This window comes from Mirounga leonina, unplaced genomic scaffold (assembly GCF_011800145.1).
Source record: "Mirounga leonina isolate KUSES-001 unplaced genomic scaffold, KU_Mleo_1.0 Mir_100832, whole genome shotgun sequence".
Taxonomy (NCBI): Eukaryota; Metazoa; Chordata; class Mammalia; order Carnivora; family Phocidae; genus Mirounga; species Mirounga leonina.
In genome coordinates this window covers 390148-417278 of record NW_023270020.1, presented here as the reverse complement: position 1 = coordinate 417278, position 27131 = coordinate 390148, and the positions used below count along the sequence as shown (strand labels likewise).

The 27131-nt window shown below is 40.7% G+C and overlaps 1 protein-coding gene across 8 annotated transcripts in view; it reads right to left on the bottom strand.

The window, feature by feature from the left end:
• Nucleotides 1–4383: 4383 nt before the first annotated feature.
• The window catches only part of LOC118006907 (lysine-specific demethylase 5D), a 41193-nt gene continuing 18445 nt past the window's right edge, over nucleotides 4384–27131 (bottom strand). For 4 of the 8 annotated variants that reach the window (XM_034999787.1, XM_035000209.1, XM_034999963.1 and 1 more), the window contains 16 exons: nucleotides 16722–16903; nucleotides 16464–16626; nucleotides 11976–12095; nucleotides 11659–11853; nucleotides 11203–11384; nucleotides 10995–11119; nucleotides 10737–10884; nucleotides 9105–9201; nucleotides 8235–8593; nucleotides 7694–7832; nucleotides 7085–7264; nucleotides 6821–6958; nucleotides 6032–6631; nucleotides 5682–5754; nucleotides 5342–5541; nucleotides 4384–5253 (listed from right to left, as the gene is read on the bottom strand). In XM_034999787.1, the coding sequence (XP_034855678.1) occupies nucleotides 4915–5253; nucleotides 5342–5541; nucleotides 5682–5754; nucleotides 6032–6631; nucleotides 6821–6958; nucleotides 7085–7264; nucleotides 7694–7832; nucleotides 8235–8593; nucleotides 9105–9201; nucleotides 10737–10884; nucleotides 10995–11119; nucleotides 11203–11384; nucleotides 11659–11853; nucleotides 11976–12095; nucleotides 16464–16626; nucleotides 16722–16903 (3240 nt within the window). In that variant the 3' untranslated portion in view covers nucleotides 4384–4914. The remainder of the gene's footprint in view (nucleotides 5254–5341; nucleotides 5542–5681; nucleotides 5755–6031; nucleotides 6632–6820; nucleotides 6959–7084; nucleotides 7265–7693; nucleotides 7833–8234; nucleotides 8594–9104; nucleotides 9202–10736; nucleotides 10885–10994; nucleotides 11120–11202; nucleotides 11385–11658; nucleotides 11854–11975; nucleotides 12096–16463; nucleotides 16627–16721; nucleotides 16904–27131) is intronic. The other 4 variants (XM_035000244.1, XM_035000281.1, XM_035000044.1 and 1 more) reach the window with 3 other exon arrangements.

The following is a 27131-nucleotide window of genomic DNA, read 5'->3' as shown; positions in this document are numbered from 1 at the left end:
GAAGATATGAACAGACCCTTTCCCATGGAAGATATCCAGATGGCTACCAGACAAATGAAGAGATGTTCAACATCGCTAGGCATCAGGGAAATACAAATCAAAACCTCAATAAGATACCACCTCACACCAGTCAGATGGCTAAAATTAACAAGTCAGGAAATGACAGATATTGGCTGGGATGCAGAGAAAGGGGAACCCTCCTACACTGTTGGTGGGAATGCAAGCTGGTGCAGCCACTCTGGAAAACAGTATGGAGCTTCCTCAAAAAGTTAAAAATAGAATTACCCTACATTTCAGCAAATGTACTACCACATATTTACCCAAAGAATACAAAAATACTGATTCAAAAGGGTATTCGTTTTTTGCAGCCCCAATGTTTATTGCAGCATGACCAGCAACAACCAAAGTATGTTAAGAGCCCAAATGTCCATAAACTGAAGAATGGGGAAAGATGTGGTGTGTGTATATATATATATATGCAATGGAATATTACTCAACCATCAGAAAGAATGAAATATTACCATTTGCAATAACGTGGAGTACAGTATTATGCTAAAAAAAATCAGAAAAAGGCAAATACCATGTGACTTCATTCATTATGTGGAATAAAAAAAAGAGATGAACATATGGACATATGATATGAACATATGGACATGTGATATAAATGTATGTGCATAAGATATGAACATATCTTCTGTGGAGAAAGGAAAAAGAGAAAGGAGAGAGATTAAAGAATCTTAATCTGAGGAAACAAACTGAGGGTTGTTGGAGGGGAGGTGGGTGGCAGGATGGGGTAACTGGGTGATGGATATTTAGGAGGGCATGTGATGAAATGAGCTACGGGTGTTGTATGTAAGTGATGAATCTGTGAATCTACTCCTGAAAGCAGTATTGTACTGTATGTTAACTAAAATTTAAATTAAGAGAAAAACAAGAAAGCTCCTATTACTTGTAAGGGGCTAGTAACAGACATAGACTTCTAAGCCCCTATTACTACTAAGGAAGGACTGTATCAACCAGAACATAAAGTGGGAAAGTTTAAGAAATCTGGACTCTTTGACAAAAGTTTGGCCAGGCTTAATTAAATCACTGTTTTAACTCGTCCCTTTGACCAGAAGTCGAAATCTTTTGTCTATAATCAGGGTGTCCTCCACCACATATATTCACATTTTAAATAGTTGGGGGGAAAGAAATGAAAATAGTTTGTCATGTGAAAATTTCATAAAATTCAGATTTGTGGTCATCAATGAAATTATACTGAATACAGCCATACCTATTCCTTTACATGTGAAGAGCTGAAAATAGAGGATTTGGAGTTTTTCCTTGGTATACTTGCTTGGCACACTACAAATCACAGTAAGTCAGTTTTTAGTTAAAATAATGTTTCAAGTGGCATATACAGTGCTACAGGAGTTCATTTTTTCTGATTACTAGTGCAAACTGATCACAAAAAGAGTGGATCATGAATGTCAGGAATGGTTTAGACATCTGCATGTATAATTACAACTGTATCTGAATTACATGGTAAAAAATGTTTTTCAGTAACATGACAGCTATTAAAAAACACAATGTATACTGATATTACTAGATGAAGTACTCACTTCCAACGGCATACAAAAACATGAGTCAGAAAAAAGTAGAAAATTTAAAATAAAAGAATCTCATTTTAGCCCGATTTTTAAGACTTATTTTAGACAGAGACAGAGAAGGAGCAGTGGGGAGGAGAGCACAGCCACAGGCAGAGGGAAAAGTAGACTCCCCGCTAAGCAGAGAGCCCAAAGTGCTGCTCCTATTCCAGGACCCTGGGATCATGAGCTGAGCTGAAGGCAGATGTTTAATTGACTGAGCCACCCAGGGGTCCCACCATGATTTTTTCTTAAAAATAAATATCACAATGGAATTAAAGTATGTTTCTAATTAGTCAATGACACCAATTAAGGAAAGTTACTTATAGATGTTGAGTTAATTAAATTGTGTTTCATAACAGCAGCTTGAAGAACTGTGGCTCAATTGGTTAAGCATCCGACTCTTGCTTTTGGCTCAGGTCACGATCCCAACATTGTGAAATTGAGCCCCACATCTATTGCAGAGTCTGCTTGATATTTTCCCTTCCTGTGCTCCTTCCCCTCTACTCACATGGATCAAGTCCCGCATCGGGCTCCCTGCTCAGCGGGGAGTCTGCTTCTCCCTCTGACCCTCCCCCCTCTCATGTGCTCTCTCTCTCTCTCTCATTCTATCTCAAATAAATAAAATCTTAAAAATAAATAAATAAATAAAAACAAAAAAATTGAGTATCCTTAACTGCCAAGGTGAAATTACTACTACTGCTTTTCTTATTTTTGAAAAGTCAGTGTGAAGTAGAAAGTAAATAAAGGATGAGCTTTTATTAATAGCCTATATGGAACAACTACCAGTAACAGTATTTTTAGCGTAGATAAGAAAACACAAAATCACTGAATCCTAAAGTGGAATATATGAAGAGGTATTAGAAGTGCTAGTGGTAAAAATCATATAAAATACCATCATATATTGCTATACCAATAGTATCAATGAAAATCAACATGAAAATTTTCCTGCAATAGAAAAATTACCCTGAATTATTATAAAGCACTAAACGGCCTTGGAAATTAACTTTATGCTACAGATTTGATGTTTTTTAATTCAACATACAATCACAGGATCATCAGCACTTATATACAAAACTTAATGATGCATCTTTGTATTTGGTTTTATGTTAGAACTTGCTCCTGAAGGGTGCCTGGGTGGCTCAGTTGGTAAAGTGACTGCCTTTGGCTCAGGTCATGATCCTGGAATCCCAGGATCGAGTCCTGCATCGGGCTCCCTGCTCGGCAGGGAGTCTGCTTCTCCCTCTGACCCTCCCCCCTCTCATGCTCTCTCTCATTCTCTCTCTCAAATAAATTAAAAAATAAATAAATAAATAAATAAATAAATAAATAAATAAATAAATAAATAAAAGAACTTGCTCCTGAAGTAAAACAAAGGTGGTCCAGAAAAAGATGTACAATTGTATTAGGAGCATTTTCCATTACACAGTGATTCTCAAATGGCCATATGCAAATATAAACTCTGGGAAAACAAATACAGGGAGCAAAGGCTGTATTTAAAAGATACTCCTTTGGAGAATTAATAAAAATTTTCAGAGTGCATGCTGAGAATCAAAAACCTACCACATTTGTGTGGGAGAACAACACCTGTAAAACTTCAGAAAATAATTCTTGTATGTAGATGAAATAGCACAAGACTTTAATTTAATCTGATTGCTATGTTTCTGACAATAAGCTATTTTTCTGACAGATAAACTAAAACTGGGGTAGGAGGCTATGATTATGTTTGTAATCAACAAAGTTATGTCTGAGGATAAACTGATAGTGTGGAAAAGAAAGACAGGAAATAAGAGGGAGAAGACAACTAGGATGGTGACAATTATAGGTATGAAATTTTATACACACTAGGCACTTGGGTGGCTCAGTCAGTTAATTGTCTGCCTTCAGCTTAGACAGTGATCCCAGGGTCCTGGGCTCCCTGCTCAGCGAGGAGCGTGCTTCTCCCTCTCCCTCTGCTCCTCCCCCTGCTTGTGCTCTCGCTCTCCTAAATAAATAAAATCTTAAAAAAAAATTTATATAGAGAAATAGGTCTATACTGGCTGCGTAAACAAAAATAAAAAGTAAAGCATTCATTTTAAAAGATTCAAACCAGGTCCACAGAATCTGATTACCGAAAAGGATTGAGGAAAGTAGAATGTACGACTGGATTACTGAGACACACAAAAAGATAGATGTAAACTAAGGTTGTTGTACTAGTCTTGCTTGAGACATTTACATATTCATCTTTGTGAACTTTTAAAACAAATGTATCAGTTATCATATTTTATCACCAAAAAGAACAGGGAAAGGTAAGAGGTATAATAAATTGTTCAAGTTCAGCTCTATCAAATTCAGGAGGCAAAGTAAACTGCATATAGGAAATTAAGTTTGGTACCAGGCTACCTAAAACTGTATGAAACAGAATAAAGAGGGAGGCATCATTCTACCATATTAGAAGACTTACTGAAAGTTAGTTACTTACTAAACGTTAACAGTAATCAAGACAATGAGGTTCTGATAAAGAGATAAACATATAGATCAATAATGAAGAGAACATAACAGACATACAAGTATGGCCAAGAGATTTTCAACAAAGGAATAACAAAGTGATTCAATGGAGAATGAGTAACTCCCCAACGGTGGTGAACAACTGGAATCCATAGGGGAGTAAATTATCTTGATCTAAGTGTTGTATGTTATAAAGCTGACTCTTCACACACCCACCAAAAGAGTATAACAGATAGTTCAAACCAGGTTTTTAAGTTTCCCAACTTAAGTCATTCACTGTTATACTGAAAGAAGTTCAAATCAGATCCACAGTTTTAAAACACACCAATTTGTTTTATTTTTAACAAAGGGAATAAAATTAAAATAGACAATAGTTTGAACCAAGAACTTCTATTTTGGCTTTAACAAGTAATTACATTAACAAAATGTCTTTTCTTATGTGAACCAAGGTGAGAAAAGGAGGTAGAATGTAGAAGAAGCCTTGAAGCACCAAAATATTTTTAAAATATAAGAAAAAAGGAAGAGAAATAAAGAGATATATTTGCCTTTGTCAAGTTTTATTTGCCCAAGTGCAGAACAAAACTGGCTTGGGAAATCATTCACTGTATGGTAGTCCCAGTAATGCTGGCGAGAAACTTCTGGGAAGAGGCACACAGGGCACTGACCTTAGGAACTGAGCTCAAAACATCACTTTTAAGACATAAGGTATCAAAACTCTGAAGTGACAAATTAAGAAACAAAGTTCAGGACCTAGGAAGGTCCAAGAGGCAGTGGATTTAAAAAAACCCTTTTCTGCTTGGTGTCATAACTCTTCCTGTTGAGGGTAGGGCTGGTGTAGCAAGGGGGTCAAGGAAGGAAAAGAGGCTACAGAACCTGAATCGTTCTGTTGGAAGCTATTTTGGTTCCCTTTCAAGATGGGGCTATGGTCTGGAGATGTCAGGAAAATATTTTCACTATCTGTTTCCTCTTCAAACTCTTCTTCTTGGCCCTCATCAAGCTTAATCTCTGAGTTTCGGGCCTTTTTTGACTGCAGCTCTTCTTTACTTTTCCTACCCAGATCTGTTTTCTGCTGTCGCCGCCGCCTTCGCTTCTCCAATGCCCGGCCTCTTGTCCGACTTCCTTGATGCTCAGGCTTCTCCAGCTACAATGATACACAGGGAAGCAGAAAGTACTTGTGGACCAGCGGTCAGGCCTAATCTCCTGGCCTTGCCCAAGACCTTTTTCCTCACCTCTAGAAGTGTACGGATCCGCTCTATGTCTGGAGGTTGTCCAGCTTGCAGCAGTTGCCAGATGCTATGGTTCTCATCCAGAGTCACCTCTAGCAGATCCCCCTCCAACATGAGCTCCTCCAATGGGGCTCGGGTTGCCTCAGGCAGGTTCAATACAGGGCCAGTCAACTTTGGCAATAGTGAGGACAGTACCTCCAGGTCTGGGAAATTTTAGGGACAGGCTGAGTTAGAGGCTATGCGTAGTCTTATCCCCAACACCTTGACAAAGACAACAACCAGAGAGTTCACCTTTGTGGCATCTACTCAACAGTCTACCCAAACCTAGATCTACATGTCTTACCTGAGCCCTGAATAGGAGCTATCTTTTCATGACTAGTCGTACTGTCCACATTCGGCAGCAACCCTAGGACCTGCTAAGGAGAGTAAGAATGGGTAGGGTAACATGTAAAAGAAAAACCACATCCTAGTATTTTTTGCACCAACTCCAAACTTAGGACCTTTACCTCCTGGGGTAGGAAGGTACATACTGGCTGACAACAGGAGCAGTCAGAGATCTGGATAGGATGCAAAATGGGACCACGGAGGTTACACCAAGGGAGACTAAAAATTACAGGTCAGAGCGTAAAGCCTAAATAGGGATATGGCCAGGAGACAGACATTTAAGGGCAGGAGCTGGGCAGGGCAGCTAACCTTAGGCATATCGTTGCCACTGCCTTCTCTGTGTGGGTCACAGGCAGGGGTTGAAGGGTAGGTAAGGGGCTCCTCCAGTCTGGGTACATCCTGCAGTTGCTGGCGAAGCTCAGCTAGCTGTCCCAACAGAGCAGTCACATCCTCAGATGCTAGAGCCTGCCTGGCACGGCCTTGCCAGACAATGGCTCTCTCTGTGAGGCACTGTAGGGCTTCACCCTCAGGCAGCCGTACTGGCAGTCTCTGCAGGGCTACCAGCAGTGCCAGGATGGTCTCCAGACGTGGGCGCCGTGAGCGCATGCACAGTGGACACAAAAATTTGGTGTCCCATTCCCACCAGGCTAGCAGTGGTGATGAGGTGGAACTAGGCCTTGAAGAGCTGAGGAGGTGGGGAACTGACACACATTGACCATGGAACCAGTCCTGACACAGGTCACACTGCAGAACTCCCACCCCGGCTGGCACCTGCCCACAAACACAGATGGAGGCTGCAGAAGAAACTGTGGTCGATGATGCCAGTGGACTGGGCTTGGCGGAGTTCATGCGACGCAGCTGCAGGATACCCTCCTTCTCCTTCTGCTCCCCCTCCTTGAAGGCCACAATCTGACATGCCCAGGACAGAGGAAGAGAAGGTCAGCAGTCCATTCCATTCCCTTCTCTGGTGCTTTTACCATCTCACTCACAAACCAGGTAAGATTTAGAGAGCAAATGGTCTGACTATAGTCACCCAGCTCAGATACTCTTATTGTAAGTCAGCATGCTCTTCTCCCCACCTATGCCCAAACTCCTTACCACAGAGCCTGGATCCCTGAGGTCCTGCGCAGACAGTCCAAGCAACTCTGTGTCAGATCTGTACAAGCCCAACTCCTTCTCTATCCACCGGCTACGCTTGCTGGTGTCTGAGCCAGCATCTGTACATGGGCAAAGTACCTGAAGCAGGCAAAGAGTGGGAGCATGGCTAAAGTTCCCCTCCCCTTACCACATCCCCCAATTCCTGATGTTCTCACAATACCCAGGCTAAGGCAGGAAAGGATGTGCGTTAGTCTCAGGTCTTACCTCCAGCAGGGTGTAGCATGAATTCTTCTTAAGGAAAGTCTTGGAAGCCTTCTCCCTCCACGAATGTGCTGTCAGAACCTGCAGCTCTAACTGTCTCAGCTCTTCCAAGCCTACGGGTAGGTCCCGGCCTACAGCCACCAGGCCTTCCAAGTCATCCAAACAGGGATAGTGGTCACCATTCTAAAAACACGGACAACAGAAATTAAATTATGGCAATTACTTTGCGTTCAGATTTATGCTGGTCAATGCTAAACATCATGCTGCATAGTTATAAAGAAAATACATAGACCATTCTAAAGAAAACAGTGGGATAGCAAATACGTTTACCAAGAGGTCATACTTCACTGACTCAGAAAAAATATCCCCTTCCGTGTCAACTATTTTGTTCTGGTTCCTTTGTATGGCCCCGTTCCTTTGGGATAGTCGATGTTCAGGTGTAGGCCCATGCCTAGGCTTCTCCTTCTGCTATTTTTATCCTGATATCCTCACAGCTCTAACCTGTTACCTCTACTTACTAGCACAAGAGAACTGTGTTATTAAAAAGCCAAAGGCGGAACTATTTCTTCTGCCTATACATCTGCACTAGGAAAGGAGGAGGCAAGTCCTTACTTGGATCTCATCAACATCAGCAATCCAAGCGTGTGCTTTAGCCAGAGCATCTTTGAGTGCTTTGATGTTAGGCAGGTGAACTGGGATATTTTCTGCCTCACGGATTATGGCTTCCAATGTAGCTGGTGGATGCTTCTGCCTAAACATGTTTGGAAAGATAGGAATCCATCTTTCAATATTATATGCACAGGCATTTTTTTTTGTCATAGGTTTCAGTATCAAAAGCATAAGTAACAAAAAGTTCAAAATAGTAAGTGAGCAATAATAATCCCTCAAGTCTCACTAAACACTGAAGCAAACATCTGAATCTCTCATTAAGTTAGGTCTGGTATGTGTGATTTGAGAACTACACCCAGAAATATTTCAATTATTGCCTTTTAATACAGTAGTAAATAGACGAGTGGATGACATGTCACACCAATCCTTTACGGTTCAGCAGATGCCTAATTAGAGGCCTGGTGTCAGGGTGACCCAGCAAAGCCATCCCCAGAGTCTGAGGGATGGAGTTACACAGTACATTTGAGGAAAGGCTGCGCCCCACCTGGCCTCCAGGCAGAAATGGGCCTTTTCTTCCCAGCGCTCTGCAATGGTCAGCAGCTCCTGAAGCTCAGCCCGGGCCTTGTCCACAGAAGGGCTGGAGGCTATCTTGGCACCTGTAACCAAGAGCCCCTGCATGATGACCAGAGAGCCCCTCTGAGCTGAAGGAGCCAGTGCTTGCTTCACCTCATCTAGCCATCGTGCCTGCTCCACCTGTTGCTGAAGCTGTTGGGCTTCAGGTACCTCTACACCCAGCTGCTGCCCCTTCTCCAACAAGGACCGCAATAGCCCTACACTGGGGGGCAGTGAGGCCAGAGCCTCCCGGGCCTCAATTTGATAGGCCTCCACCTGTTCCAAAACATCCTGCAAAGATATAGGATAAAAAAGACACTTTTTAGTTATCTAGATATGCAACCACCTATCCTCAATCTGTTCCCTTATGTTCTCTCTTAGGCATTTATACTTCCCTTCAACCATATAATAAGACATGATATACTTACTATCAACAAAAGTCCTTTATTTGCCATGATAACACTGCTTTTCCTTTAGTTATCTCAAACTTACACTTTCAGGCCCACTTTAGGTTAGTATGATCTTACCCTTTCAGAAAGCTTCCTGAGACTCGAAATTATAAAAAAAATCTGCCTATCTCCTTGACATTCTCCAATGCCAAGATCCAGATATCCAGCCCTGTGTTCAGTATGAACTGTATAGCTACAAAGCTATTATAATACAGATAGTACTGAAGCACCCAACTCTGTAGTTTGTAACAAAGATTTATTATAAGAAGCTATTTAAAATAATCAGAGTTTCAAGCTTCCCTGCTAACCCAGATTTTACTAGTATCTGTTCTAAATGGGAATTCCCTCCTTACCTTGACATCCCCAATTTGATGCATAGCACATGGAAGGCTGCCCATCTGCTCAAGAAGTACTCGCAACTCAGTCAGAGTCAGTTGTGGAGTTTCAATCCTGTGGGAGTAAGGGAAAAAAAGATTCACTGAAACTGCTAAAGCCATAGTGCATGCATTTTCAGTAACCCAACATCTTTATCCTATTTCCATGTTATAGTAATACCTTTGAAGTCATCTTCAAGGTTCAGGGACTATCAATCAGTTAAGTTGAAAAAATGTGGGGACATTTTGTATTTGAAACTGTTAGAGAAGACTGAAGATATCAAAGTGAGACAATACAAGTTTCTGAAGAAAGTATGCTTTCTGCGAAACCAGTAGATAGAAAAATTAAAATAAATACAAATTTCTTTTTCAGAGAACAACAATGTGAGATGACTTCTTCAAAGCTTCTGTTTCCTATACTAATGAAGGGTTATAAGGAAATCAAAATGAAGTATAGGAAGAAAAAAAATAAAGATTCAATAGTATCTAAGAGTAGCAGCTTTCAGAGTGAGGCTAAAGTTAAAATATCTGTTAATTACATTTAAAATAAGTATCAGAATTTTTAAGAAAAACAGAGAAAAGAATTAAGAAACAAGGAGTGTGATGGGATGATGCAGAACAAAATTAATAATGGACACAATACTATAGACAAAAGAGGAATAAGTAAGAATTCATTATGTGTGAAATGCAAGAGCTCTAAAAATAAGTTCTTAGATGTACTCTCTGGTGTAATCGTCCATAAGCAAGAAGAATTAAAGAGGCCAGAAGTTAGATGAATTTGAACTGGAGACAGATTAAGATCACAAATACTAAAACCCACAGCCACCTGATGAATTCACCAGGTCAAGTTAGGAAAAATTTTCTTTCTTTTGAAGTAGAGAAGGAAGGGAAATTGACTATGAAAAGGGAATTCATTACTACTTTGACCTTTAGTTTTAAAAAAAATTCTCTGAATTTGAAAATATCTGACTTTGAGATATTGTGATTAGTATCTTCAACTGTTTGTTTTATGTGAAATTTACAAAGCATATGTATATAATCACGTAATTTTTAGAAAGAAAAACTTAATCTATGATTATACACATTTGGCAACTAATAGATAAAAAACTGTATCTACCTATAAAGTCAATAATTAATTTTCTGGAAATCTGATGTCTGAATATTTTTATGAAATCTGCTAGCAAGTAGGACTGTAATGATTGTACTGCATCTTCATTCTCATTGTCATTGATGGTGTAAGTACGCTTCTTCAACTAGATTATATACATAAGTTTTGGATATTAATATGCTCATGCATATGAATTATTAACTTTATTATATGGATTTTTTATTTAGGACCTATCTTTTTTTTTAAGATTTTATTTATTTATTAGAAAGAGACAGAATACAAGCAGGGGGAGGGGCAGAGGAAGAGGGAGGGGCAGAGGAAGAGGGAGAAGCAGACTCCCTACAGAGCAGGGAGCCCAATGTGGGGCTTGATCCCAGGACCCTGGGATCATGACCTGAGCCAAAGGCAGGCACTTGAGCCACCCAGGCATCCCTGACTTACCCATTTTTTGTTGTCCATTTTCATACACTAACATCCGTTTTTTGTCTTATTCTGTAACCTACCTGGCCTCTTGACCACTGACCAGCCCCAGGACTTGGGAGACACAAGCCTCTGCTTCATTTAGGCAGTTCCTCAATTGCTGAAGTAGGTCACTGTTAGGAAATCTCCTCTCACGAGCCTCAGACTCCAGTGCCCTTAGCTCTTCAAAGCCTGAAAATAGAGTAAAAGTTGCAAAAAAGTAAGCAGTATTAGGAAAAAGTGGAGTTGCCGGGCAGGGGGCGGGCGGGGGGGGGGGTGTCTTTCCATTTCTCATCACTTACTGCGCTTCCGGCCATCCTCCACTTCCAAGGCCACTCGTACTTTGTTGGCCCAGGTGTCAAAGGATTCAGCCCGAATCTTTAGCTTATGTAGCATGGCAGGAAGCTCATCCAAGGTGTACCGATACCTGGAGAAAGGGAGCAATGAAACACACATGTGGCCCAGCTCTGTAACCTCTTCTGTGTCCTCCAAGTAGACCCCATGGCTCACCGCAGATATTGCCGACTACTCGAGCACTTGCAGAGGTCATTGATGTGGGAAAGGCAGACTAGGCCATCTGGGCAGTCATAGCATGCCAGAGCTGATAGGAAGCACGTTGTCTTGCACTTCATGCACTGGCGCTCATCATCTGGGAGCAGCTCAAAAGCCTCTCGTTCAGCCTCCGTGATGCCCTGGGGGTGTTCAACCCACATATACTGTAAAGACTAGGAGCAGGGTTGTGGACACCCCACCTCAGCCAACACTGAACCCTGCTGGGGGCTCAACCTTGTAAGGATAGCTGTAGAGAAATCGGAAGAAAAAAATATAAACACATACAGTTTCTGTCTTTCCACTTCAAAATGTATGAGTCAGAGATGAGGCACGGAATGACTACTCAATTTTTATCTGTCTCCCTTCCAGAAGCCTACTTCACTGAATCCCTAAGCCATGCTTCCCACCACCCACCTTCTCCAATAGAGCTTTTCGTAAACGTCGCTCCTCTTGCACCATAATGAACATCTCCTTGTGCACAGCCACCGCCAAATTCAGATCCAACTTCTCTGGAAAGGCAGCCATCTTGCAGATGAGCTCCTCATGGGAGAAAACACAGTAACGCCGGAGCCGGCGGTAGTGTTCAATGCACTGGCGTCCAGCAGGTAGCTGTAAGTAGTTCAACACTGTGTGTGGCCATCTGCAGCCACAGTATTTACATTCTCCACAATGATCTCTGTCCATATTCTTTGTCCCTCTGTATCTACAAGCCTACCATACTCCAGACTCACCCAGTCAGCAGTGCAAAAGTTGACAGCCTCAGCAAAATTATAGCCTTGGTTAAAGCCACTGTGATAAGCACGAGGAAATGTGATGACAAATTCTCCTGCACACTGGTTTGTACGGACAACCTAAAAAGAACAGAGGGGAGACTATGAGAGAATGTGCACTTAATAGTATCTTTAAATTTTGTTACAGGGATGCCTGGGTGGCTCAGTCGTTAAGCGGCTGCCTTCGGCTCAGGTCATGATCCCAGGGTCCTGGGATTGAGCCCCACATCGGGCTCCCTGCTTTGTGGGGAGCTGCTTCTCCGTCCCCCACTCCCCCTGCTTGTGTTCCCTCTCTCACTGTGTGTCTCTCTCTCAAATAAATAAAATCTTTAAAAAAAAAAAAATTTGTTATAGATCTGGGAAGTGATTGCAGAAACATATAGACTCTATCTTCATATATGTATACCTTACAAAAGAAAATGAGAATGTGAACTTTAAAAATGATAGGAAGGGCACACAATGGCTTTGTTGAGCATCTAACTCTTGATTTCAGATGAGGTCTAGATCTTAGTTTGAGAAGGACATTCTAGCCATGAACTAGACTCTACACCCACATGCGGCCCACATAAAAAAAAAAGGTGACATGCGAAGTAAGAGACAAATAAAAACAATGTGTAATTCAAGAAGGAAATACACATACGTCCGTAACATATGATAAACATTCTTAACTTATTCAATAAATAAAAACATATAACTGAAAAAAAAACAGGACATGATGTCAACACAAATGACGGAAGAAGAACTCCAAAATCTCATCCCTCTACTAAAACAATGATTAAACTAACATAAAGTTGCAAAGTATTTTAAAAACTCTGTACTAAAATCACAAACTACAAATACTAGGAGGACACTTAGTGAAAAACAAAATAGCTTCTAAATTTTGGCAAAAGACTTTGTGGTAGTGTATCTTTCCTGCCTACAATCCCTCCATCATCACCAGCCACCTTGGAAACAATACTATTAAGATCCTGGTGCAGTATCTGGTGCCACAGAACATGGATCTTGTTTCAAAGAACTGAGGTGACATGGTTTGACCTGACTCATCTCCTGAAAAAACTGGCTCAAGAACCTGCTTTTATTTAAACTTCCTCAGGGTTTAACTAGAACAAAAGTGGATTCCCAGGCTCTGCTAGCTGAAAATACTTAAACACAACTGGATTAGCTACAACCTCCTGTGGTAAAAGAAGAGACTGGACAAACAAAAATTCTAAAATGCCTAGGAAGGAAAAGGCAGGAGAAGGAGGTATTTGGAAGAATAAAAGCTCTGAAAAACTCCCATGCATTTTTGGGAATTGAGAAAGCCATAAACATGCTAAGAAAAACTTAAAAGACCCTTAGCTCCATCTGTGGTTTGACTTTCAGGCTAAAGGCTAACATAGTTTTAAACAGCTTCCCAAAGCAGTGAAAAGTAGTCCAAAACAGAGCCAATCTGGAAAGAGTAGAAGGCTATTTATTATTTTTTTTTTTTAGAAATATGGGGGATGGGTTAGCCTGCTGATGGGTATTTTTTTTTTTTTTCATTTTTTGATTTAAGGAAACTCCATGGTGACAGAACAGAGAACTACACACTTGACAAGATTACTTCTAATCATAATAAGCTGCACAGTATCACTAGTCACTAAGGAAATGCACATTATAGCCAGAAGGTACCACTTCTTAAAACTCTCACATCCATAATTTTTTTTTAAACAGGGAAACTGTAAGGTTGGCAAGGAAATGAAAAGAAGGCAACACTTGGTGTAATGTAATTTATGTAAATTAATGCAGCCACTCTGGAAAACAGGAAAAAGGTTCCTCAGAAAATTAAACACAGAAATATCATTTCACCCAGTAATTCCACTTCTGGTTATATAACCTAAAGATTGGAAAGCAAGGACTGAAAAGATAAATCATATTTATACCCCAGTGTTCACAGCACTGGATACAAGAAGATTCAGCCACTCTGGAAAACAGTATGGAGGTTCTCAAAAAGTTGAAAATAGAGCTACCATATGATCCAGCAATTGCACTACTGGGTATTTACCCCAAAGATACAAAAGTTGGGATCCGAAAGGGTACGTGCACTCCGATGTTTATAGCAGCAATGTCCACAATAGCCAAACTGTGGAAAGAGCCAAGATGTCCGTTGACAGATGAATGGTAAAGAAGATGTGGTGTATTGGAATTGTAATGGAATATTATGCAGCCATCCAAAGGAATGAGAGCTTGCCATTTGCAATGACGTGGATGGAACTGGAGGGTATTATGCTGAGCGAAATAAGTCAATCAGAGAAAGACATGTATCATATGATCTCACTGATATGAGGAATTCTTTTTTTTAAAGATTTTATTTATTTATTTGACAGAGAGAGAGACAGAGAGAGCAGGAACACAAGCAGGGGGAGTGGGAGAGGAAGAAGCAGGCTTCCCGCCGAGCAGGGAGCCCGATGTGGGACTCGATCCCAGGACCCTGGGATCATGACCTGAGCCAAAGGCAGACGCTTAACGACTGAGCCACCCAGGCGCCCTGATATGAGGAATTCTTAATCTCAGGAAACAAACAGGGTTGCTGGAGTGGTGGGGGAATGGGGTGGCTGCGTGACAGACATTGGGGAGGGTATGTGCTATGGTGAGCACTGTGAATTGTTTAAGACTGCTGAATCACAGACCTGTACCTCTAAAACAAATAATACATTATACGTTAAAAAAAAGAAGTAGAAGATAGCAGGAAGGGAAAAATGAAGAGGGGGAAATCGGAGGGGGAGACGAACCATGAGAGACTATGGACTCTGAGAAAAAAACTGAGGGTTCTAGAGGGGAGGGGGTGGGTGATGGGTTAGCCTGGTGATGGGTATTAAAGAGGGCACGTACTGAATGGAGCACTGGGTGTTATACGCAAACAATGAATCATGGAACACTACATCAAAAACTAATGATGTAATGTACGGTGATTAACATAATAAAAAAGATTATATACTGAAAAAAGGGTCAATTCATCCAGAAGCTAAATGAAATACGTAAGAGAAAAAGAGCAGAGAATGAATAAACGCAAAGTTACTTCCTTGAAATGATTAATAGAATTGACAAACCTTTAGGTACAGGAGACAAAGAGAAGACTCAAATTATTTATATCAGAAATGAGAGTGGGGATATTAAAACTACCAAGTTTACAAAAATAAAAGAGAGATAAGACAATACTATAAATAACTGGAAACTGGCAAATTAGACAATATAGGTAAAATGGACATATTTCTGTCCAAAATATGCGTGGGAGTGTATGCCGAATACATGAGGAAGAAAAAAAACAGTGAGTAAGCCAAGAATCGTGAGGCCTAGACAGCTGCATGATTTCATCAATATTCATATTTACTTGTTTTTTATGAAACAGTAATGTTGAAAAAGAAAGAAAAAAGTGCAAACAAGAATTTATAAAATGTCAGTAATCGAAGGAAGCCTTGGAAATGCCAAGATCATTTTATGAAACAGAAAAACTGAAATGGACATGAGTTATAAAAAGATTGTGTAGAGGCTGACCTATACCTTACAAAAGCACATATGACAACATTACAGTATGTTGCAAATATATTTACTTACTTATTTATAAAATATTTTATTTGACAGAGAGAGACATACTCAGAGAGGGACCACAAGCAGGGGCAGAGGCAGAGGGAGAAGCAGGCTTCCCACTGAGCAGGGAGCCCAATGTGGGACTCAATCCCAGGACTCTGGGATCATGAACTGAGCCGAAGGCAGGCAGACGCTTAACCAACTGAGCCACCCAGGTGCCCCAGTATGTTACAAATTTAATGCACTTTTTTTTATTCTACAAATTGCTGGGTACTTACATTTTCTGAAAAACTGGCTGACATAAATCAATCCTAGCAATTCCCAAATCTGAAACCAATCCTCAACCCCAATTTAAGTTTCATAAAATTAGAATTTATGCCCACTGATATTAAAAAAGAACCAATCCTAGAGCAGGAGGCATATTAAAAGGCCAAAATCCAGCTTTTAACTTTTTTTTTTTTAAGATTTTATTTATTTATTTGAGAGAGAGAGAATGAGAGACAGAGAGCATGAGGGGGAGGAGGGTGAGAGGGAGAAGCAGACTCCCTGCCGAGCAGGGAGCCCGATGAGGGACTCGATCCTGGGACTCCAGGATCATGACCTGAGCCGAAGGCAGTTGCTTAACCAACTGAGCCACCCAGGCGCCCCAGCAGCTTTTAACTTTTATGTTATTTAAGTAACTATCTGATCTCTCCTTTCCCTTCCTCTTAAGGATATACTAGTGGTCTATATAGGATTGCAATTTGACAGCAATACAGAAAGGTAAGAAGACAAAGACTAAACCTAGTCTCCACATCAAAATGCATGTAACTTTATTTCCTGTGAAACTAAGTTCTTCCTCATTTCCTTTCCACCTTAGTACAGGCATGAAATCTGTTTTGTCCCTTATTTCCAGGTACTCACTGGTACACCATGGGACATGAGCGTGTTGGGATTCATGAGGGTGACAAGTTGGTGTAGCAGGTCAGGCTGGCTATCAAATAGCTCAGGTGTCAGCCTCTTCATCACCTCCTCCAACCGCTCTGCTGCCAATGAGGGTACCCCATACCAGGTTTTTGGTTCACCCCTGATTAGATAAAGAGGAGATATATGAAGTCTGGGCATATCCTTGCACATGGAAGAAGTCTTAATATCCATCCCAGCCATTTGGACCCCACTCACCAGTGAAGATAGTTAATAGAGTAACTCCAGTGATCCTCAATATGCCAACAAAATGCTGAGAATACCATGCCTACATACAGCCAGGGAACCTTCATGCCTGAGATGTCTGCATTGATATGGCACAGAACAGACTGATCCAGCACTGGCATTACATTCAGATTCCAACCACTGGTTGCATATTCCTGTTAAGTCCAAGATTTGCCAGGGTAAGTAGGAAGCAGGATGGGGTGAATAAAAACAAACTGAACGAGGCATATATAATATAGAAGACAGTAGTGATTTCAGGGCATGCTATTTGCTTTCATTTAAGAATACAGACTCAATACTCATGATATCTTAATACTCATGATACCTCATGATACCCCCGCCACGATAATTTGCATTATTTCTGAAAGCACATCTTTCTTTTAGGGAGACAGAAAACACTGTAACTCAAAATATTTATCCATAATCTGGATTAAGATTCATCTGTCCTAAAACTAACAAGCACTGTTCATAGGTTTTCTCTTAAGTCACTTTATCCTATTATCAGCTAGCTGCTATGCACTAGGTATAGCAATTAGGCCCCTAATTAATCCTTAAGTAATTTACATCTTTTAAATGTCATAATCCTATTATTCTCTTATATGCATCTGTATTACTGATCCAAACCCAAAACAAAAAAAAATGTTATGCTCCAAATCTCGCCCGAACCTTAGCTATACTGAGCATACAATATTTCAGACTCTCCATCACTCCCAAACTACTAAAATTATACTACTTATACCATCTCATCCATTTCCTAACTCATAATTACCTCAGAGTTCAGAAGCAACTATGAAGAACATTTCTTCAAAATACTGATGGAAAATGAATCTACCAATCCTTTAGAGCAAAGGATAGCAGCTGCATCAAACAGACATGACAAAAAGTCTGCATGGAAAAGCTAAGAGTGAGATGCTTTGGGGATTAAGGATTTTGAAAAGCTTCTATCTATTCCAAGAATCCAGAAGGCCGAAGGTACCCACGCTAGGAAATAAGCTCAGAAAAGGTACCTAGATTTTCATCTCTGCCTGATCTTCAAGCTCTAGGCAAGCAGGAAACAAAGAGTTTTAGAAAGATTTATAAATGACCTATCTAAGCACTGAAGAGTCATACAAAGAGCGAATCTAGAAAGAATGGGAGAGTATTCAGGAACAATGTGACAAAAAATACTGTCTGTACAAAAACAGTTTTGAAAAGTCACTTTAAACAAATACAAACTCTAAGGAGCAGCAATAAGAAAATAAGGGGCAGGAAAACTTAATTTCCAGACTCCTCACATGAAAACATTCAAAATATCAACATTCAAAATGCTAACAAAAATTATGAGACATGCACAGAGATGTGATCTCAGTTAAAGACATTTGCTTTACAACCAAAGATACGAACAAGTTAAATGGAAAAGAATTGAAAAATAAAAAAATGTATTTCATGCAAATTATAACCAAAGGAGATGGGAGTGGGCATGTTACTGTCAAACAAGATAGACTTTAAAAATTTCTTAAAACAAAGAACAAATTTTAAATTGATAAAAATGTCAATCTACCAAGAAAATAAGTTATGTACATGCACCTAAAAATTAGTGCCAAGATAAATGAGGCAAAAGTTGATGAAACTGGGGGCGCCTGGGTGGCTCAGTTCGTTAAGCGACAGCCTTCGGCTCAGGTCATGATATTGGAGTCCCGAGATCGAGTCCTGCATCGGGCTCCCTGCTCGGCAGGGCGTTTGCTTCTCCCTCTGACCCTCCCCCCTCTCATGTGCTCTCTCTCTCTCTCATTCTCGCTCTCTCAAATAAATAAATAAAATCTTAAAAAAAAAAAAAGTTGATGAAACTGAAGGGAGAAAAAGTTCTGCAGTGATAATTGGATATTTTACTACTGCACTGTCAACAATGATAGAGCAATGACAGCCAAGAAGCCAACAAACACAGGTAGACACAGACTACACTACCTAACAACACAATTCACATTTCTAACAAGTATAGATAGAACATTCCCCATGATAGGGCGCCTGGGTGGCTCAGTTGGTTAAGCGACTGCCTTCAGCTCAGGTCATGATCCTGGAGTTCCGGGATCGAGTCCCGCATTGGGCTCCCTGCTCGGCGGGGAGTCTGTTTCTCCCTCTGACCCTAACCCCTCTCATGTGCTCTCTCTCATTCTCTCCCAAATAAATAAACAAAACAAAAAAAATAACATTCCCCATGATAAAATGTTAGGTTATAAAGCAAAACGCAATAAACTAACAAAAGTATTTTAAACCACATACTCTTAAAAGTCACAGGTCAAAGAAGAAATCACAAAGGAAATAAGATACTTTGAAAAACAAACAAACAACACAATTGACACTATAATTTTATGCCAATAAAGCATGTAACCCAGATGAAATGGACAAATTTCTAGAAATACACAACCTCTCAAAACTGACTCAAGAAATAAAAAATATGAAGACTAATAATAGATGCAAATCAGCAATGTAAGACCTCTGAAAAAAGAAATGCTCAGAAATTGAATAGTTTCACTGATGAATTCTGCCAAATATTTAACATATAATTACACCATCTGTCTCAAACTGTTTGGAAAAAAAACCCAAAAATGATTAAATCTTTGTTAATTGAACTTAAAGAGGGCAGCATTATCTTGATAATGAAGTCAGAGAGACATTACAAGAAAACGCAGAGCATTATGTATTACCTAAGTGGAATACTTCAACAAAATACAAATCATTCAGTCGGTTAAACGTCTGCCTTCGGCTCACATCATGATCCCAGGGTCCTGGGATCAAGCCCCACATCGGGCTCCCTGCTCGGCGGGAAGCCTGCTTCTCCCACTCCCATTCCCCCTGCTTGTGTTCCCTCTCTCACGGTCTCTCTCTGTCAAACAAATAAAATCTTAAAAAAATATATACATAGGGCGCCTGGGTGGCTCAGTTGCTTAAGCGACTGCCTTCGGCTCACATCATGATCCTGGAGTCCCGGGATTGAGTCCCACACTGGGATCCCTGCTCAGCAGGGAGTCTGCTTCTCTCTCTGACCCTCCCCCTCTCATGCTCTATCTCATTCTCTATCTCAAATAAATAAAAAATCTTTAAAAAAAATAAAAATAAATAAAAAATTAAAAATTATATATGATGATCCAGTGAAAGTGTGCCAAAAATGCAAAATGTTCAAATATGAAAACTAATCAATACAACACATTAGTAGAATGAAAGGAGGAAAAGCCTGACTGTACTAATTGATGTAGAAATGAACTTAAAAATAATCCACATCTTTTCCTAATAATTATGTTTGATAAATACAGTTTTAGTTGCACAAAAGATGGACAATGGTGATGGCTGTAGAACAATGTGAATGCATTTAATGCCAAAGACCTATATACTTAAAAATGTGGTATGTTTTCGCTCAGCATCAGGGAAATCCAAATGTAAACCTCAATGAGGTACCACCTCACACCAGTCAGAATGGCTAAAATTAACAAGTCAGGAAATGACAGATGTTGGCGGGGATGCGGAGAAAGGGGAACCCTCCTCCACTGTTGGTGGGAATGCAAGCTGGTGCAGCCACTCTGGAAAACAATCTGGAACTGAACCACCAGTATGGAGGTTCCTCAAAAAGTTGAAAATAGGGGCATCTGGGTGGCTCCGTTGGTTACACAACTGCCTTCGGCTCAGGTCATGATCCCAGAGTCCTGGGATCGAGTCCCACATCGGGATCCCAGCTCAGTGGGGAGCCTGCTTCTCCCTCTGATCCTCTCCCCTCTGATGCTGTTTCTCTCTCTCTCTCAAATAAATAAAATATTAAAAAAAAAAAAGTTGAAAATAGAGCTACAATACAACCCAGCAATTGCACTACTGGGTATTTACCCCAAAGATACAAATGTAGGGGGGGCGGAGCAAGATGGTAGAGGAGTAGGAGACCTGAATGTTGTCTCCTCTCAGGAATTCAGCTGGATAGGGATCAAACCATTCTGAACACCTACAACTTCAACAGGAGATCGAAGAAAAGATTAGAACAACTCTCTGAACAGAAAAGCAACCCCTTTCTGGAAGGTAGGACGTGCGGAGAAGTGAATCCGAGGCGATATTCGGGAGGATAGACGGCGAGGGAGGGGCTCTGTCAGTCACTTCTGGCAAGTGACAGAGCCACGGAGCACAAAAGCGGAACTTTTAAAAGTCTGCTCCACTGAGGGACGTCACTCTGGTGGCTAAGCAGGGGGTGGAACCCTCACGGGACAGTGTGGTCTCAGGACCCTTGGGGTCACAGAAAGACCGGGGGTGCCTGAGTTTGGCAGAGCTCCCAGGAATCGGAGCGGGGAAGCCAGCTGCAGAGACGGAGCTGAGGAGCGGGCTCTCAGCTCGGGGTTGCCATAAACCATGATCCGCGGCACAGTCGGGCCACTGCTCCTCCAGCAGGGACCCAACAAGCAGCAGATCCAGGGAGACTCACCTTCCTCCCCCGGGACGAGTGGCTTAGGAGCACACCGCAGGGATCTGCTGGGTTTGGAGACTCCACACCGAGTCGGGTGCCAGAGAGAGAAACGTGTGGTCACAGGCCGGGTGAGCACGGAGTGCAGCCGGAGACCGGGGAGACGGGAGTGACTGACGGCTTTTCTCTGGGGGCGCACTGAGGAGCGGGGCCCCGAGTTCTCAGCTCCTCCGGGGCAGAGATTGGGAGGCCGCCATTCTCACTCTCGGCCTCCAAAGCTGTACGGAAAGCTTGCAGGGAATAAAAGCTCTGGAGAGCAACCCCAGCAGATTATTTAACCCAGACAGGGCAAGGGTGGGGCAATTCGCCTCTGGCGAAGACATTTGGAAACCACGGCAACAGGCCCGCCCTCAGAAGATCAGCGAGAAAAGCCAGCCAAGACCAAGTTTACCGATCAATGAGAACGGCAGAACTCCAGCGCTAGGGGAATACTACACATAGAATTCATGGCTTTTTTACCATGATTCTTTAGTCTTTCAAAGTTAATTTTTTTTAACTGTTTTTTTTTCTTTTTCGAATTTTTCTTTCTCCCTTTTTCAACCAACATCTTATCAATCCCTTTTTAAAAAAATTTTTATTTTTCATTTTTAGAGTCATATTCTCTCCCTTCATAGTAGTTACCCTTATTTTTGGCATATATATATAAGTTGTTCTCTCTTTAAAATTTTGAGATAGTTTCTTCTAATAGATCAAAATGCACCCTAAATCTCTAGTATATGGTTTTTTCCTACTCCCCTGCCTGATCACATTCTCTCCCTTTTCTTTTTTTTTTTTTAATCCTCTTCTTCTTTTTTCAAACAACTTCTTCTCAATTCGTTTTATAAAATTTTTTATAATTTCCATCTTTACAGTCATATTCCATCCCTTCATTACATAAACCCTTTTCTGTACATATATAAGTTTTTCTATCTTTAAAATTTTGGGAGGCAATTTCTTCTAACAGACCAAAATACAGCCAAAATCTAGTTAGTGTGTGGCACTGATCTATATACCAGCTGATCACATTCTGTTTTTTTTTGTTGTTGTTGTTTTGTTCTGTTTTTGTTTGTTTTTATCTTAAATCTTTTTCTTTTTCTTTTTTCTCTCTTTCCCTTTCTTTTCCCACTGCTTCAGGTCTTTTCTGATTTGTTTAGAGTATATTTTCTGGGGACGTTGTTACCTGTTAGCATTTTGTTCTCTCATTAATCTATTCTCCTCTGGACAAAATGACAAGACGGAAAAAATCACCTCAACAAAAAGAACAAGAGGTAGTACCGATTGCCAGGGACCTACTCAATACAGACATTAGTACGATGTCGGCTCTAGAGTTCAGAATCATGACTTTAAAGATACTAGCTGGGCTTGAGAAAAGCATGGAAGTTATTAGAGAAACCCTTTCTGGAGAAGTAAAAGAACTAAAATCTAACGAGGTTGAAATCAAAAAGGCTATTAATGAGGTGCAATCAAATATGGGGGCGCTAACTGCTAGGATAAATGAGGCAGAAGAGAGAATCAGTGATATAGAAGACCAAATCATGGAAAATAAAGAAGCTGAGAAAAAGTGGGATAAACAACTACCGGATCACGAGGGCAGAATTCGAGAGATAAGCGATATCGTAAGACGAAACAACATTAGAATAATTGGGTTCCCAGAAGAAGAAGAAAGAGAGAGAGAGGTAGAAGGTATAATGGAGCAAATTATAGCAGAGAACTTCCCTAATTTGGGGAAGGAAACAGGTATCAAAATCCAGGAAGCACAGAGAACCCCTCTCAAAATTAATAAAAATAGGTCAACACCCTGACCGCTAATAGTAAAACTTACGAGTCTCACAAAGAGAAAATCCTGAAAGCAGCTTGGGAGAAGAGATATGTAACCTACAAAGGTAGAAACATTACATTGGGAACAGACCTATCCACAGAGATCTGGCAGGCCAGAAAGGACTGGCATGATATATTCAGAGTACGAAATGAGAAAAATATGCAGCCAAGAATACTATATCAAGCTAGGCTGTCATTGAAAATTGAAGGAGAGAGGGGCGCCTGGGTGGCTCAGTTGGTTAAGCGACTGCCTTCAGCTCAGGTCATGATCCTGGAGTCCCAGCATCAAGTCCCACATCGGGCTCCCTGCTCGGTTGGGAGTCTGCTTCTCCCTCTGACCCTCCTCCCTCTCATGCTCTCTGTCTCTCATTCTCTCTCTCTCAAATAAATAAATAAATAAAATCATTTAAAAAAAAAAAGAAAATTGAAGGAGAGATAAAAAGATTCCAGGACAAACAAAAACTAAAGGAATTTGCAACAATTTGAAAGGGGTCCTCTAAGCAAAGAGAGGCCCTAAAAGCAACATAGACCAGAAAGGAACACAGACAATATACGGTAACAGTCACCTTACAGGCAATAACAATGGCACTAAATTCCTATCTTTCAATAGTTACCCTGAATGTAAATGGGATAAATGCCCCAATCAAAAGACAAAGGCTATCAAATTAGATTAAAAAACAAGACCCATCGATATGCTCTCTGCAACAGACTCATTTTAGACCCACAGACACCGCCAGATTGAAAGTGACAGGGTGGAAAACCACTTACCATGCTAATGGACACCAAAAGAAAGCTGGGGTGGCAATCCTTACAGCAGACAAATTAGATTTTAAACCAAAGACTGTAATAAGAGATGAGGAAGGATACTATATCCTACTTAAAGGGTCTATCCAAGAAGATCTAACAATTGTAAATATCTATGCCCCTAACATGGGAGCAGCCAATTATATAAGGCAATTAACAACAAAAGCAAAGAAACACATCAACAACAATACAATAATAGTGGGGGACTTTAACACCCCCCTCACTGAAATGGACAGATCATCTAAGCAAAAGATCAACAAGGAAATAAAGACTTTAAATGACACACTGGACCAAATGGACTTCACAGACATATTCAGAACATTCCACCCCAAAGCAACGGAATACACATTCTTCTCTAGTGCCCATGGAACATCCTCCAGAATAGATCACACCCTAGGTCATAAATCAGGTCTCAACCAGTACCAAAAGATTGGGATCATTCCCTGCCTATTTTCAGATCACAATGCTTTGAAACTAGAACTCAATCACAAGAGGAAAGTCGGAAAGAACTCAAGTACATGGAGGCTAAAGAGCATCCTACTGAAGAATGAATGGGTCAACCAGGAAAGTAAAGAAGAATTTAAAAAATTCATGGAAACCAATGAAAATGAAAACACAACTATTCAAAATCTTTGGGATGCAGCAAAGGCAGTCCTAAGAGGAAAGTATATAGCAATACAAGCCTTATTCAAGAAACAAGAAAGGTCTCAAGTACACAACCTAACCCTACACCTAAAGGAGCTGGAGAAAACAGCAAATAAACCCTAAACCCAGCAGGAGAGGAGAAATAATAAAGATCAGAGCAGAAATCAATGAAATAGAAACTAAAAGAACAGTAGAACAGATCAACGAAACTAGGAGCTGGTTCTTTTGAAAGAATTAACAAGATTGATAAACCCCTGGCCAGACTTATCAAAAAGAAAAGAGCAATGACCCAAATCAACAAAATCATGAATGAAAGAGGAGAGATCACAACCAACACCAAAGAAATACAAACAATTATAAGAACATATTATGAGCAGCTCTATGCCAGCAAATTAGATAACCTGGAAGAAATGGGTGCATTCCTAGAGATGTATCAACTACCAAAACTGAACCAGGAAGAAAGAGAAAACCTGAACAGACCTATAACCACTAAGGAAATTGAAGCAGTCGTCAAAAATCTGCCAAAACACAAAAGCCCAGGGCCAGATGGCTTCCCAGGGGAATTCTACCAAACATTTCAAGAATTAATACCTATTCTTCTGAAACTGTTCCAAAAAATAGAAATGGAAGGAAACTTCCAAACTCATTTTATGAGGCCAGCATGACCTTGATCCCAAAACCAGACAAAGACCCCATCAAAAAGGAGAATTACAGACCAATATCCTTGATGAACATGGATGCAAAAATTCTCACCAAAATACTAGCCAATAGGATCCAACAGAACATTAAAAGGATTATTCACCACGACCAAGTGGGATTTATCCCTGGGCTGCAGGTTGGTTCAACATCTGCGAATCAATCAACGTGATACAATACATTAACAAAAGAAAGAACAAGAATCATATGATCCTCTCAATAGATGCAGAAAAAGCGTTTGACAAAGTACAGCATCCTTTCTTGATCAAAACTCTTCAGAGTATAGGCACAGAGGGTACATACCTCAATATCATAAAGGCCATCTATGAAAAACCTACAGCGAATATCATTCTCAATGGGGAAAAACTGAGAGCTTTCCCCCTAAGGTCAGGAACACGGCAGGGATGTCCACTATCACCACTGCTATTCAACATAGTATTGGAAGTCCTAGCCATAGCAATCAGACAACAAAAAGAAATAAAAGGCATCCAAATCGGCAAAGAAGTCGTCAAACTCTCACTCTTTGCAGATGATATGATACTTTACGTGGAAAACCTCAAAGACTCCACCCCAAAACTGCTAGAACTCATACAGGAATTCAGTAAAGTGGCAGGATACAAAATCAATGCACAAAAATCAGTGGCATTCCTGTACACCAACAATAAGACAGAAGAAAGAGAAATTAAGGAGTCGATCCCATTTACAATTGCACCCAAAACCATAAGATATCTAGGAATAAATCTAACCAAAGAGACAAAGGATCTGTACTCAGAAAACTATAAAATACTCATGAAAGAAATTGAGGAAGACACAAAGAAATGGAAAAACGTTCCATGCTCATAGATTGGAAGAACAAATATTGTGAAGATGTCAATGCTACCTAGAGCAATCTACACATTCAATGCAATCCCCATCAAAATACCACCCACTTTTTTCACAGAAATGGAACCAATAATCCTAAAATTTGTATGGAACCAGAAAAGACCCCGCATAGCCAGAGGAATGTTGAAAAAGAAAAGCAAAGCTGGCAGCATCACAATTCCAGACTTCCAGCTCTATTACAAAGCTGTCATCATCAAGACAGTATGGTACTGGCACAAAAACAGGCACATAGATCAATGGAACAGAATAGAGAGCCCAGAAATGGACCCTCAACTCTATGGTCAACTCATCTTTGACAAAGCAGGAAAGAATGTCCAACGGAAAAAAGACAGTCTCTTCAACAAATGGTGTTGGGAAAATTGGACAGCCACATGCAGAAGAATGAAAATGGACCATTTCCTTACACCACACACAAAAACAGATTCCAAATGGTTGAAAGACCTCAGTGTGAGACAGGAGTCCATCAAAATCCTAAAGGAGAACACAGGCAGCAACCTCTTCAACCTCAGCCACAGCAACTTCTTCCTAGAAATATCGTGGAAGGCAAGGGAAGGAAGAGGAAAAATGAACTATTGGGACTTCACCAAAACAAAAACCTTTTGCACAGTGAAAGAAACAGTCAACAAAACCAAAAGACAACGGACAGAATGGGAGAAGATATTTGCAAATGACATATCAGATAAAGGGCTAGTATCCAAAATCTATAAAGAACTCATCAAACTCAACACCCAAAGAACAAAGAATCCAATCAAGAGATGGGCAGAAGACATGAACAGACATTTCTCCAAAGAAGACATCCAAATGGCCAACAGACACATGAAAAAGTGCTCAACATCGCTCGGCATCAGGCAAATCCAAATCAAAACCTCAATGAGATACCACCTCACACCAGTCAGAATGGCTAAAATTAACAAGTCAGGAAACGACAGATGTTGGCGGGGATGCGGAGAAAGGGGAACCCTCCTCCACTATTGGTGGGAATGCAAGCTGGTGCAGCCACTCTGGAAAACTGTATGGAGGTTCCTCAAAAAGTTGAAAATAGAGCTACCATAAGATCCAGCAATTGCACTGCTGGGTATTTACCC